This window comes from Nomia melanderi, chromosome 4 (genome assembly GCF_051020985.1).
Source record: "Nomia melanderi isolate GNS246 chromosome 4, iyNomMela1, whole genome shotgun sequence".
NCBI lineage: Eukaryota > Metazoa > Arthropoda > Insecta > Hymenoptera > Halictidae > Nomia > Nomia melanderi.
This window is the reverse complement of record NC_135002.1, coordinates 6,180,001-6,193,543: the sequence shown is the minus strand read 5'-3', so window position 1 is coordinate 6,193,543 and position 13,543 is coordinate 6,180,001. Positions and strand designations below refer to the sequence as shown.

Sequence of the window (13,543 nt, the reverse complement as noted above, 5' to 3'; positions counted from 1 at the left end):
CAAACGATTTAATTATTCAAACAGCAAGAGATCAGCACGTACTTTCTAGTTTTCTATTATTTAAGCAATTGGTATATAATGTAGCTTCGTCTGCTGAAAACTTTGTACATTTCGAAGAATCTTCGTCCGCAAAGGGTTAATACTCAATCCTTGCAAATTCCACCATCTTCCAAATACTACATAATTCATTATATCTAAACCTCCAACAAAGGCAGACAGTTAGAACGGAAAGTCCCCAAACAAGTAGCGCGTAGGGCTGAAATTCGAAGGATGCGATAACAGAAACGCATTTTCCACGTGGAACCGTATAAGTCGAAGATCGAGCGGAATGCCGAGAAATCGAGAACGATCGAAAGAGAGTGGAGCGTATCCCAGATGAAAGGGTACAGACGGGGCGCAGGATTCCGGGAGGCGGGCGAGGAAAGAGCCGGGCGAAGCGGACGACGGGGGTTGCAAAGGTAATCTCTGCACCGTGTTGCCTTGGAAGGGTTAAGTTGTAGAACCACGGCTGGTCGCCGGTGATAAGGACAGCCCGAATCGCTCTCGTAGAGCCGCAGGATCCGCAGGACTTCTCAGCCTGCCGTACCGATTACCCCCGAGGATCGTCGCGACGCCGACGCCTCGCGTCGGTCACCCCTCGCGCGCGCTTCGAAAAATCTCTGATAAAATCCGTCGGAATTACGTCTCTCCTGGTACACCACTGGCCGTTCCCTGCGAGGACCTCGGATATACGAAAATCAACGATACTCGCGGAAGTTTCGTTTCGAACCCCTAGATCAGAAGTGGCCAAACCGTGGCGCATGCGCCAAACGTGGCACATTGGATGATTACAAGTGGCGCCTTATATCCTTGCGCCTACTTATTCTTTTTAACCCTTAGCAGTCCTGTGTCGAGTCAGACTCTATTATTGCACCCTCTACCTGTTTTAACAATTTTTTCCATATTTATAGTATCACAGTTGTACCATTTAAAGGTAACATATCAATAACTCCCAAATATTCTTGAATAAATAAATAGAGCCTCATATTAAGCTGTAGTTGTATAAACTAACGTCGTCGTGAACAAAGTGAGAAACCAAGAGCACTTCGGACAACAAAGGGTTAAGTGCTTCAATAAGCGTGCCTTTTGAACTCGCGTAAATCAATGAATTTATTTGCGAGATTTGAGTTATTCCTTCTCCTCCCCGAAGCGAAGTAAAACATATATCTATCCCTATTTTATTATCACAGCCGTGAACGTAAGGTCAAAGAGGTGTAGCTGTATGGTGCATTTGAACTCGTCTATGAACAAAACTGGCGTATGGTATGCAAAGGTTGGCCAGCTCTGCCCTAGATATTCTCATTCTCTGAAACCGTTCGAATTGTTAATCTGGATACTGATTTACTCACGATCACGGTAGCAACATTGCTGCAGTCACGTTGAACTTACCTGGAACAGAAAAGGAAACAGTTAACGGATACTTATTATTACGCTAGAAGTAATGCTCACACTTTGAATGTGAAATTCTGAGTAACGTATTTTAGACTAGCTAATTCGTTCGCTTCTATTCTAACACGTGCCGGCGGCAAACTGTTTGAAACAATTGAAGTATTAAGTGTAGGGAAGGTATACGAAGTAATCTAGACAATCAGCACGCTGATATCTATAATAACATAACAAACATAGCCAAATATTCTTATTTTCATCCGTTTTGCCCGTAATTCTATTCGACTCGGTCTAAAACCACTTCGCCGGAAACTAAATCAATAACTAACTCACGATAACCGTAAATCGCTCGCAGGACAAGAAGAAGAATCGTACGGTTACGATAATCGCTAAGCATCCGAAGGATCGATCAATACAAAATCTTCACCATGAACACACACAGAACTGTCTACAGCGAAGCAACTGGAACCAATGAATCCCGCGCGCAACAAAACCCGCGACTCCCTGAAAACCGCAAGAAGACCCGTTTCGAACTAAAATTGAAACGTATTCAACCCGCAAGATTCCCGCCCGACGACCTCGTCCCGTCCGCCGATAATCGACGCCCAAGTCGATATTAGATTTGCTTTGAATCGCTTCGAGGCCCAACCCCCGTCGGTCGGCCGCCTCCTATCGGCTGGCATAAATCAGCCCCGCGATCTTAATAAATGCGCGAGGACGACGGTGGCCGACGGTGAGCGGAGGGCAGAGAGGGTGGTTGAAACGCGGCTCGAAAGGGGGAGGACGGATCGTATGAAACGTCGGGGCGGTTGGTAGGCAGCTAATATCCTCCTGGCCGCTATCCCTAGGCTCATCTCAATAAATTCAATATACTTGTGTAAATCGGAACCCGCGAACGTCCCCCGTCGAACAGGAGAGTTCCTCCCCCTGGAAGCAGAGATGAGCGAGCGGCTCTCTCGCCGTCGCTGCCTCCCTCCTACGCTTCCTCCGACTTCCCGGCCGCCTCCTACGAGCCCGCCGATAATGTATCGGTTATTGATTACCCGTAATGAGCCGCTCGCTTCAATTTTTCCAATGGGGTTGCTCTGCCAGCGACCGTCTCACTTCGGCCTCTTCGGGTCGCGAGAGGGCGCGGGCGAATTATTTTCTGGTAAGACGGTGTGCGACGTCTTTGTGGTTTGATTGACGGAAGGTGTGGAAAGATGGGACGTTCGTGGACGATTGTTTGAGGCGAAACGTTTGTAAAATGTGTTATTTGTCGAACGTTTGAGTTCTGGAAACGGGAACTGTGTGCTGTGGTTACTTAATAAGAGAATTGTAATTTTGGAGATTAACCCTTTGTGGACGACTGTCGACGTTTTGGTAAAATGAAATGCTCCTGTTTCGAAGACTGAATCGCAACCGAATGATTTAATTACTCAAACAAGAGATCAGCACGTAGTTTCTGCTTTTCCTATTATTTGACTGATATATCATTTAGCTTCGTCCACTGAAGATTTCGTGCATTTCAAAGAATCTTCGTCCGCAAAGGGTTAACGAATACCGATATGTGTTTTTCTCTTGAATATTCTCGCTCCACTGCGAAGGGAGCAGCGACTGAGCATCGAAAATAGAGAACGAAGAAAGATTACCTTCACTTTGAATACATTAGTATATAAGATCTACGGGGTACAAATGCGCGAAGACGCGTCATTCATTTAAAATTCATAATTAACCAGCCGAAACAGCGGTTTCAAAAGAGAGGAACACCAACCTCGGACATTCAATAACATTACCAACGCCCAGTCTACCGGTGAGACCACCGCATCCCCTAAATCGCCGGATTTCCTCGATTTACCCCGCGGGAAAGAGGCGCGCCGCGATTCGAAAGGAATCGCGTTAAAGGGCGCGCGGCGTACTCCCGTTTCGGGGTGTGGTAATTTCTTAGCGATCAACGGGGTAGAATTTAGCGGCTGCCACGCGCGGCCTCGTCCCCCGCCAATATCTATCCGGCTCGCTATCGCCGGCGGCAACGAGCTTTTCATCGAGTCGTTAGTTAGCGAGTTCTTTCCAACCCCTGCCGGTTATCTGGGTCTTATCGTCCAGGAAACGACCGGGGACCGTATTTAACCGGCGATATTAATCGATTATTGATACCGCGTAATTCCACGGATCCGGCGCGCTCGGCTATCCGAACGCCCCGGCTTAATTCGCGGGGCACGCCGCGCCGGCGGCGGCGATATTTTAATGAACGGCCCGTTAATAAAGAACGGCGGCCCTATTTCGCGGTAAATCGCGCGTTATCGCGGTTATTTCAAACGGGAGCGGCGGTTTTCCTCCTGCGACGGGCACACGCTGCCCCGGAAATCCTCGAGGACGACGAGCTTTTCATCGAGCCGTTAGTTAGCGGGCAACTGCAACCACGTCTGAAGATAACCGAGTCGCCGAGCCACCTGAAAACCCACCCCCTCTTTCTTCGCCGTCGATTCGACGACCGTCGCCGACGACTTATCGGCCAGTTTTGCACGCCATCGTACGTTCTCCTCCGTCAAGGGCTCTAATGCGACGCGATCGCGTTAAAACCACCCCCTCTGCCGCTGCCGCCGCCCCGTCACCGCTGCCGCGATCTCCAGCGATTACAGCTTCCGCGAATCGCGTCGTATTTCCTGCTCCCTTAACCTGCCCGCCCCTGTTTCTTTCCTCGCTAATCTGTTGGCGACCCGCCGCGCGTAATTGCCCGGTTTTATGAAGTGTCGACTGGCATACGCGGCTGGGAACGCCGGTGAATGAACGAGAGTTTCGCGGAAGAGCGAGAAGATTGATTCGTTGATTCGGAAAGCGTTCACCTCAGGGAAGGGAAATTTTTAGCTTTGCTTGGGGGTTGGGAGATTGATTTGCGAGTTGATGCGTGTTCGTTTTGTAATAGGAATTTTTGAAGTGGTATAGAGGCTAGTGATTTAGCGCCATATTCGCTGTTTATCTGATTATCGTGTTTGATCGTTTCGTTTGTTTCAACGAATGTTTGATTTGCTTTAATTATTTTTTGCGCGGATATCTATGAAATATGAGGATGAATTGTAATATTGATACTGAATGGAGCTGCTGGAATATAGAAGTAACGAAAATTGATCTAAGGGATGCGCACACCGTAGAAATACCAATTGAAGGAACAGACGATTAACCCCTTGACTTATAATAACATGTCAGACTCGCGATGAAAATTTCAAAACGAATTCGACAAATCTAAGCGTTACTTACTAATTTCTAACATAAATTAAGTATTACTTGCCTATTATTAATCTCTAAGCTTTAGAGAGAATGTAGACACGAAGTATAACATTCGTTTAATTTTCTACTAAATTATCAACGACACAGTCGTTCTATCGAACACAGTTGAGAAGTAAATCATAAGGCAAGGGATTAACATTTGTTTACGAATAAAAACAGCCACGACCGAAGTGAGTTAGTGGGAGAACAAATTCCGGAGCCGCTTTCGAATTTCATTGGCCGCAATGATTCTCCCTCGATCGGGACATCTTTCTGCGATCCCGACCACACCCCCCCGACACCTCCTTCGTGGTAGCCCGGGAGAGAAGTCGAGGCGAGATAAAAATAATAAATCAACCTGTGTACGAGAGGCGAGACGCACATGCATTGCCGATTTCTCCGGTATCGCGACTCGATACGGAAATGGCGGCGCGAGGGGTTGCGAGTGCGTGGGATGGAGAGGACGGCAGAAAGAAACCGGAGGATCGGAAAATTCGGAAAGGAAGAGAGCAGTAGAGAGGTTTCTATAGGAGCAGCGGCGTTCAGGCGTCGCGTCTAAATTCGTAATGGATTATCAAGTTTACGATGAAACGCGTACGATAATTAAATCAAAAGAATATCCCGGGTGAGGTAATTGATACTAATTCCACGTCTGACGTGGTAGACGTTTCATTATGTTTCAGATATGTACGTAAAATATGTAAATATCATGAAAAAGTATGATTCTTGTTATTAAATTTTATGACCTTAATGTCCTCCAAACTCGAGCCGAAGTCGGTATAATATAACGAGGATAATGTTCGCGGCAACGCAAACTATCGTAATTGCTAGGTGTTTCATTCCAGTTATTACTACTAATTACAACTTCGGGCAACCTTTTTTTAATTGCTAATTAAGATGTACGCCGATCTCCATTTTTATAGACGAAACCGAAGCCGCCGAAATGAAATGAAATTTATTCCCCTCGCGAGACGTTTCGGTAAATTAAAAATTAAATGAATCCGTGTTAAACGTCGGGGTGATTTACATTTCACCATTCCTCGAAGATCTATCCCGCGTGCGTGTAAAGTTACGCAGTCTATAACCCACATTGTGAAACGGAGAACTTTTCCGTATTATTTATACACTATTCAATATTAATCATCGGTGCAACAGAAATTCAAACGTTTCGTATCAAAGATCCAATAACGTTAACAGTTCCGACACAACTTCCATTCATTAAGCTCAAATTCTTCCTGCAGTCACTCACAATCACCCTCAAAATTCCTTTTTTCCTGGAACCACTTTCCAACACCAAATTCTAATTCCACCGCCTTTCTTCTCCCCCCCAAAGCGAACGAACTTAATTAACCTTCACTCGTTCATTCAAACCCAAGGCCCTCTTCCAACCGTTCAAAACCACCTAACGAAAGTTTCTCATTAACAAACTATCCCCGAAAATTCCTCGAATTTCTTTGACCACCTCCAAACAAGCCTAGAAGCCAGTTTGTTGCTCACGGATACACATAGAGGAGGCCAGGCCGGATGGAAATTGCACAGGGGCGAGGAGCGGACCAACGAGGGGTGGCGGACGGGGGGCGCGGTATCTCGAACAGCGCGCGCCGATTAATAACGAGCAGTCGTTACGGGAGATAAGGAAGTGCTGCGTCTCCCCCTCTCTTATTTCTCTGGTTTCGCGGAGAGCCAGGCCGGGAAAGAACCGGGTCGCGGGCGGAGAGATACGCGCCGGCTGCGGCGGCTGTGTGCCGATACCCGGCGATTCCGCGCGGTTACACACAGCCGGGAGAGAGAGGTGGCTCCTCGCGGCCGTACGAGCGAAAGCGTAGATCTCCGATAACGGCCGCGTAAATTTTGACGATCGTTAAGTAGGGAAAGTATCGTACACCCCGGCCGCAGCCAATTTACCTTTTTTTCCTTTCTTCCGGATCGCCCGCGAGCTTCGAGTCGCCATTTATCGCGTCTGCCGTGCCGAGATTATGATCGAGTTCCGTCGATTTCTTCTTAACGCGTCGGATACCGTGTTTCTGGGTTACTCTTACACAGTGATCTGCAGAACGACTGCAAGAAAACTTCGACAGAATAAGAGTGTGTGAAATTCTACGAAGACTCTAGATAGAATAGAGTCACTTCTAGTAGCTACTGACCTAACCTTTCTCGCCGAAAAGATCACTCGGAGCTCTAGCGATCGATACCAAAATTGATAACAGGCATACCAACTGAATAATCACGCGAGCCAATAACTTCCCTCCTAAATCCGATCGAGGATCAATCGTCGGAATGAATCCTCTGCATTCAACCAGCCTATAGGGGGGACCTTATTACACGACATCCCGGCCCTCGACCCCTATCGAGTCGGCGGCGATGCTCGGTTCCCACCCGGCCAAAGAAATTCATCGCAATCAGAAAAGCCGGTTCTGCTAAACGACGATGTACATCCCGTCCGTCGCCCCGTCGTCCCCTCGGTGTCGGGGCTCGGTGGCACCCTTTCCCACCCCCTCGAATTCCTCGGAATTCCGCGGCTGGTGACTGGCGGTGGCGACCGCGTGCGCTTCGCGATAAGCTCCTCCAGCCGGCACCGACACCCCTTCCCCAACCTCCCCTAACCACCAGCACTACCACCACCACCACCACCACCGACGGCAGCAGCGCCAGCAGCAACCAGCACCGCCACCATCACGAACACCATCCACTTTGCTCACCGTCATCCTGGAAACACTCTCGCCCCGGCGAAAGTTTTCGGGGGTGCATCGGTTTAGGCTCGCGGCCTCGCCGGCCCTCGGGGCCGATCGATCTGCGCGCATCGCGGATCCCCCCGTTATCTTCATCCCGGTTGCCTCCGCGTCGCGATATATCTGATCGGAGTTCTCCTTCTGCTTTTAGGCTAACTGCCGGGGTAATTTTAAAACGATCCGGAGGATTTCGGTGGCGGGCTTATTTATGGTCCCTGCCGACGAGGGTGGCCCGCGAGCACCGACCGATGGACGGACCGACGGACGGACGGACGGACGGACGGACAGGCAGGCAGACATACGGTTCGGATGTCTTATCTCGGGCAACCCCCACCCGCCGATAATTGCCCGGTTTTTGCGGAACGGGAAACGTGTCAGGCGCGGTTTCGTGCGCGGACGAGTTTGCCGTAGGTCGGACGGTTTTCAAAACCGCATACGACGATCGGGGGGAGGAGGCGGGGGGTTGCCGGGTGGGCGGGCGGTCTGCGAGCGGAGTTTTATCGTTCGCCGATAATTGCACGGTTTTTGGGAAACGGGCAACTTTCCGGCCGTTTCGCAACCCTAATCTAGTTTCACAGCGATCGGCGAACCGTGTCGGCTTTGGTTTTGAGTGCGGGGAGAATTGTTTCGGCGGGATCGGGAATAGGAAAAATGGGATTGACGGGGGTTGGAAGGGTTTCCGCGTTCAAGGGAATTCTGAGGGTTGTAGTTGAACGATCGTTGTTCGACGGGCGTTGGGAAAGTTTCGTTTGGAATGCGAGATCGATTACTTCGTTCGCGACGGAGATTGTAACGTGGGCGTGTTCGAGATTATTTATACTGAAATCTAATGAATCTTAACTGCGACGTATCGAGGTTGTCGCGAACTCCACGAATTCGCGGGTGTTTTCAGGGAGCCGCCTATTTTGTTTGTATGGAATACGGGGAATGGGATTTAAATATAAATCGAGCCTGAATTTATTTATGAAACAGAGGGCCGCTCGATTAAACGGTGACGCAACGAAATTTTCAATCAGTCCGAAAAATAAAATCCAAGAGGATATCGCCGGGAACACGGGACCAGCCCCCGAGTTTATCTCGGGACTCGGCTCATCGGCTGCCTCTGCTTCATGCATCGATGTCCTTTATCGACTGTTCGCCGTGTCCCGGGAGCATTACCGGGTCCCGGGTTGATTGATATACAAAGTTGACAAAGTGCGCGACGTCGGTTGTCTACGTCGTGTTCCTCGCCGCTCGGCGTCGAGGTAATGACGCGGCAACCGTATCTCACTATTGTACGCCGTCGATGTACCTCTGTGTTCCGTATCTTTTCTGGAAAGACGATTCCGTGGCTCAGCCGCGAGACGATTCCCGTGATTTATCGCGGACCGCGGTGCGCCTCCGCGTCCAATAACAAAGAAACGACGGGGAAACGAGAAACAAACACCGGGGACGGCGTAAATCGTAAAAACTTACCGACCGACTCGATTTAAAATTAGTTCCACCCGGTCTTCGACGCAATGAAATAACATCATCAGCAGTGGCTCGGTTCAGCTTCGCTTAAACACTGTCAACGAACTTCAAACAAACGATTTACAAAACCTTCGAATCCTCTATCTCTCGAAACAACCTCGCACAGCACCATACCCTTCATTTCACGGACACCTGGAACCTCTCATCCCTCAAACAACCCACATAAACCATCCAACCCTTAAAGAACACTATCCCAATATTCTCAAAAACAATCCCCATCACTCAAAACCCTTCAATCCCATCTTCCCAAGCATTGCGCACAGCTACCTATTGCCACTCCCAACCGACGCTAGAAAACGCGTTGATCCCTCGCGCCGAGTGAAAAATCCGAAATTCCACGTGCCCGTCATAAAGCTGCCGCCGCCGTCGCGAGAAAGAGAAACCGCGGGGAACGCGTCCCCGCGGCGCGGCCGAACACCGTCGCGAAACGAGAAGCAAAGAAACCGGCGTACGTATCCCAGGCGGCCGGAGATGCGCCGGATAACCTCCGCGCGGAGCCGCGGAGGCCGCGAGTAATTCAATTCCGCGGCGCTCGGGAATCGGTCTAGGCCGTAAAAGAGGAAAGTCCGCGGCGGAAGTGAGGCGCGGAGGTGGTCTGTTCTCGCGGTAACGACACGTCGTAACGTCTCGGCGGCGCGTTCACCGGCGAGCCGCCGACCGTCCTCTTATCGTCCTCTCCTTTCCCCTCGCGGGCAACGCGTGTTCGCGCGCGCCGGCTCTCTTTTCGTGATGCGCCGGCCGCGGACCGCTTATCGGCCGTGGATCGGGACCCAACGATCGATCCTCGAACGGTTCACAGTGGATTTTCAGGGCGTTTCGAGGGGGGATCGACGCGGACCGGGGGTAGCGGTGGTTATGGGCGATCCCGAAGATGAACGGATCGGGTACGGGGCACGGGGAGGAGGAGGGGGCGGGAGTGGCGGGCCCGGGGGGCGGAATCGAGATCGAGACGATCCGCACCAGGTGCATCGAGACTGGACCACGAGCGCCGTGCACTACCTCGATGCAATGCAGATACGGGATGCATCCCTGCTTCCAACCCGCTCTCTCTGGCCTTCTTTCTTTTCTCGGCTCTCCTTGAGATCGTGTTCTTTCTCGCGGAACTTGGCGAAGAATCTTTTGCCCGGTGTCTTTTTATTTGCTTCTCGGGGGAGATTAATTTGTAGGATCTCCGCGTGATTGGTATCGCTGGATTCTTGTATGTGGTTCCAGGGATGTTCGAATGTCCTCTTGGAATATTGCTTGTGGTGCGCGAGTTATAGTTTGGAAATGTTGTAGTATATAGCAGTTGCTAAACTAGCTTTATTTTCTCAATGCGGTCACCCTTTGAACTCTGTAGGCTCCAATACTGCATCAGTTGTAATATTAAATATTTTAATGAATCTTAAAGAAACTACCCTAAAATTAGATCCACAAATTTTCTACTGAGAAGGAAAATAAAAGATCGAAGAAGTGTTATAGCATTTCTCATTTTCGCTAGGAATACTATAAAAATTGCAGTCGCTGATAGATTACAAAACAGTCTGCTAAGGGTTAATCTTCGATCACCGATCGCCAGTAACCGTCGAACCCTTGTTCCGTTAGATTTCAAGGATTAGACTGATCTTCGACTCTCTACTATCAACGCGAACGTTACCGATCGCGTATTTCTTAAACATTACATTTTCTCGACAATTTCCTCCTCTCCGGTTCGTTTTTATTCCCAACGTATCGGCTTTCCTCGCCGAATTCCAGCTCGCTCGAGCCTCTCTTATCCCACTCTCTGTCCCTCTCGGTTTCACCATGCTTGTTCACCATGTTCGGTCCACCTCTTATCCTTCCGCGGGACGAGAACCCGAGATGCCCTCCTACAGATACAAATGGGTACCTATGCCAACGGCGCAACCTGTTATTATACATTCCCCTATACAAACAACGTGTTAATCGGGCCCGCACCCTGGCCGCGCCGCGTACGAGCGTGCTGTTCCCCCCGGTTCGCGGAGGATATCGGATACGCGCCGTGGAAACCGATTTATCGATCGTTCCGCGTACGCTTCTTCTCCTTCGTGGGCTGGTATCGCGACGGTAAATTGGAATACACACCGGCGGCTCGCCCGCTCTCTCCTCCGCCCGATTTCGAGCGTCTCAGCGCGCCGTTTCCGAATGTTACCGACGGTATCTTCCTTCCCTACCCTTGTTTCTCATAGGCATTCTTTTATTCGATGATTCTCTTACATTTTTCGCTCACCGCTCGATCCGTATCGCCGCGGTTCTTATTCGCGGTCGGGTCATTTCTTATTTGATGCTTGGTTAACCGTTCGAGTACCAGAGATTTTTAATGAAACACGGAGAAAAAATGCCGAACAGCGCAATACCGCTTTCTGAAGTGGATGCGAAGAGATCCGAGCGACAGCGCTTGTATTAACCGTTTGGATGCTAAACAACTTTTGTGGATATTTAAAATTGCGGAAGTGATTGGGTGTATGCAAAAAAATTAATAAGAGTTATCTAATGAGATCACAGATATTGTGTTGTTACCAAAAAATATCAAAAAGTAACATTTATTCGAATAAATTTACTTTGACTTATTTCTTGGAAAACATAGTAGGAAAATTATAACTGATACTGATAAACAGAAGTTTTAGCACTCAGCACTCAAATGGTTAATCGGCACGATTAACGAGAGAGTGCCATGGTCGTGGCACGAGATAGCTTTTGCATGAAATTTCGATTCAGTTCAGAAACCGAATTACGCTCTTCTATTTTTACACAAGAAGATTGTAAACAGCGCGATGGTTTCGTTTTCACATTTCTAAGCAGGTAATAATAAAGATAAAAATAAATGATTAAAAGTGAGACAAATAAATAGAGTTAATTTGATTCTACGAACCGATAAATCGCGCCGCTTGGCACTCGAACGGTTAATAGAGCTGTAATCTTAGTATTGAAGAGTTTAGCAAGTTTGTTGTAATCTACTGTAATTTTCTGGTGGAAATTAAATCTTCAATGCTTCATTGGGGATATTAGATTAGCGTTCGAGTGAGAGTTAAAGTCCAGAGATCGAGATACGTTTAAAACATTCCAATTTTACTGCATCTAACCGAATCAGAGATTACGTCTCCGATATATTCTGAATACGATCATTTATTGATTCGAAAGTACGAAATGAAGTTCCTCAATATGTTTCAAATCGTCCAACTACGCGAAAAATTGAAATGCCTATTGAACACAGAATTGATTAGAAATTTTATAGCAGCAAGAAGCTCATTAACCAGTTAACTGTATACACGTCATCATAAAGCTTGACATGATACTAATTCTTTCATGAATTCTTTATTTCTTCACATAAACATGTAATTCTTTGTTTCGCTTTGATTATTAAAATATACTTTACGTGCATTCGTTCGATGAGTACGCGTTCCATTTTTTTATTTTATTGCGCGCAGAACAAGAGGTTTTTCCAACTAAATTCCACAGTTAACCGGTTGAGTTATTCGGCAATTATTATTACATTGTCCTCGAGAAAGAAATCAAATCTCGTTTATATCGTTATCCGTTGGAGCCCGTATCGTGCTCAGCTGCGCGCAACCATAAATTCGTTCCCAGACACTCGGTACACGTTACTTTTTTCCCCGAGATCACTCACGCAAAAGCGTATGCGATCAGATCGGGGAGAACAGGTTCGCAGGAGAAGGAGATCGTTCGCGGGAATACCTTCCACGTCGGCCTTTATGATTTGTTTACTCGGATCGCCCTCGATGCGATGCAAACCCGCCCATCGTGGCAGGCCAGCGGCGAGCTCCGAACTCTGACCCCCCGGCTAATTGTTGTTGGCTCTAGATCGACGATAGCGAGATCCACGGGACCCTCACGAGACCAGCGACAACTTTCGCGGATCTCTGAATTTTTCGACGGGCCGTTGATTATTGCTCAATTAATTCGCAGCCGCTCGTGCCGCCCTTTCAACTTGACAACCGAAACGATCCTCTCCCTCCAAAAACTGCGACTACTCCGAAGTTCCAAATTCAAACGCGTCTAATACAAAACACTATAACTGATCTCCAAGTACCTTCAACCACGAATTCCTCAAAACGACAGAACTAAAACAAGCTACAAAACAATCTTCGAATTCCTTCATACCGCAGAAAACCAGAACAAACCTCTCCAATGCATACGCAAACTCTTCAAATAAGCCAACAGATCCAACACCCGAATCTACCGCTACAATCGAACCATTACAAAAATGTCCAGCTTATCCTCGAATATCCACTGCAATTTCTCCGATCCTCCGGTCCGAACTTTCTCCGAGCACGTTCAAACGAAATATCCAAAGCGATCGTCGCTAGACCTGCATCGCGTGATCCACGATCCACGGAATCGGTATCTGAATCTCGGAAGGGAAAAACCAGGGTGGCGGGGAGCGGTAGAGGAGTAGGGGCGAAGGGGGGGTGTGCCGCGGCGATGGAAGCCGAGCGAAGGAGGGCCGATAGATCGACGACGAGAGGGCCGAGGGAAAAATGGATGGAAAAGAGATAGACACCGGGCACGGATCCGACACGCTATCGGCCGGCTCTCCGGCCGAGAGAGAGACTTATCTGTAGGGGCCGGGGCTCCTCTCTCCTCCGCCACCCCATCTGGCCGTTTCCGATATT

At 48.7% G+C, this 13,543-nt stretch overlaps 1 protein-coding gene across 6 annotated transcripts in view; it reads right to left on the bottom strand.

The window, feature by feature from the left end:
* Positions 1 to 13,543, bottom strand: part of ush (Zinc finger protein ush) — a 237,980-nt gene that overhangs the window by 47,327 nt on the left and 177,110 nt on the right. The window contains exon 1 of one of the 6 annotated variants that reach the window (XM_076367027.1): positions 8,860 to 8,993. The exons of the other annotated variants lie outside the window; for them this stretch is intronic. Within the exon in view, the coding sequence (XP_076223142.1) occupies positions 8,860 to 8,914 (55 nt within the window). The 5' untranslated portion in view covers positions 8,915 to 8,993. Of the gene's footprint in view, positions 1 to 8,859; positions 8,994 to 13,543 lie in introns of those variants that run through there. 6 annotated transcript variants of the gene reach the window in all.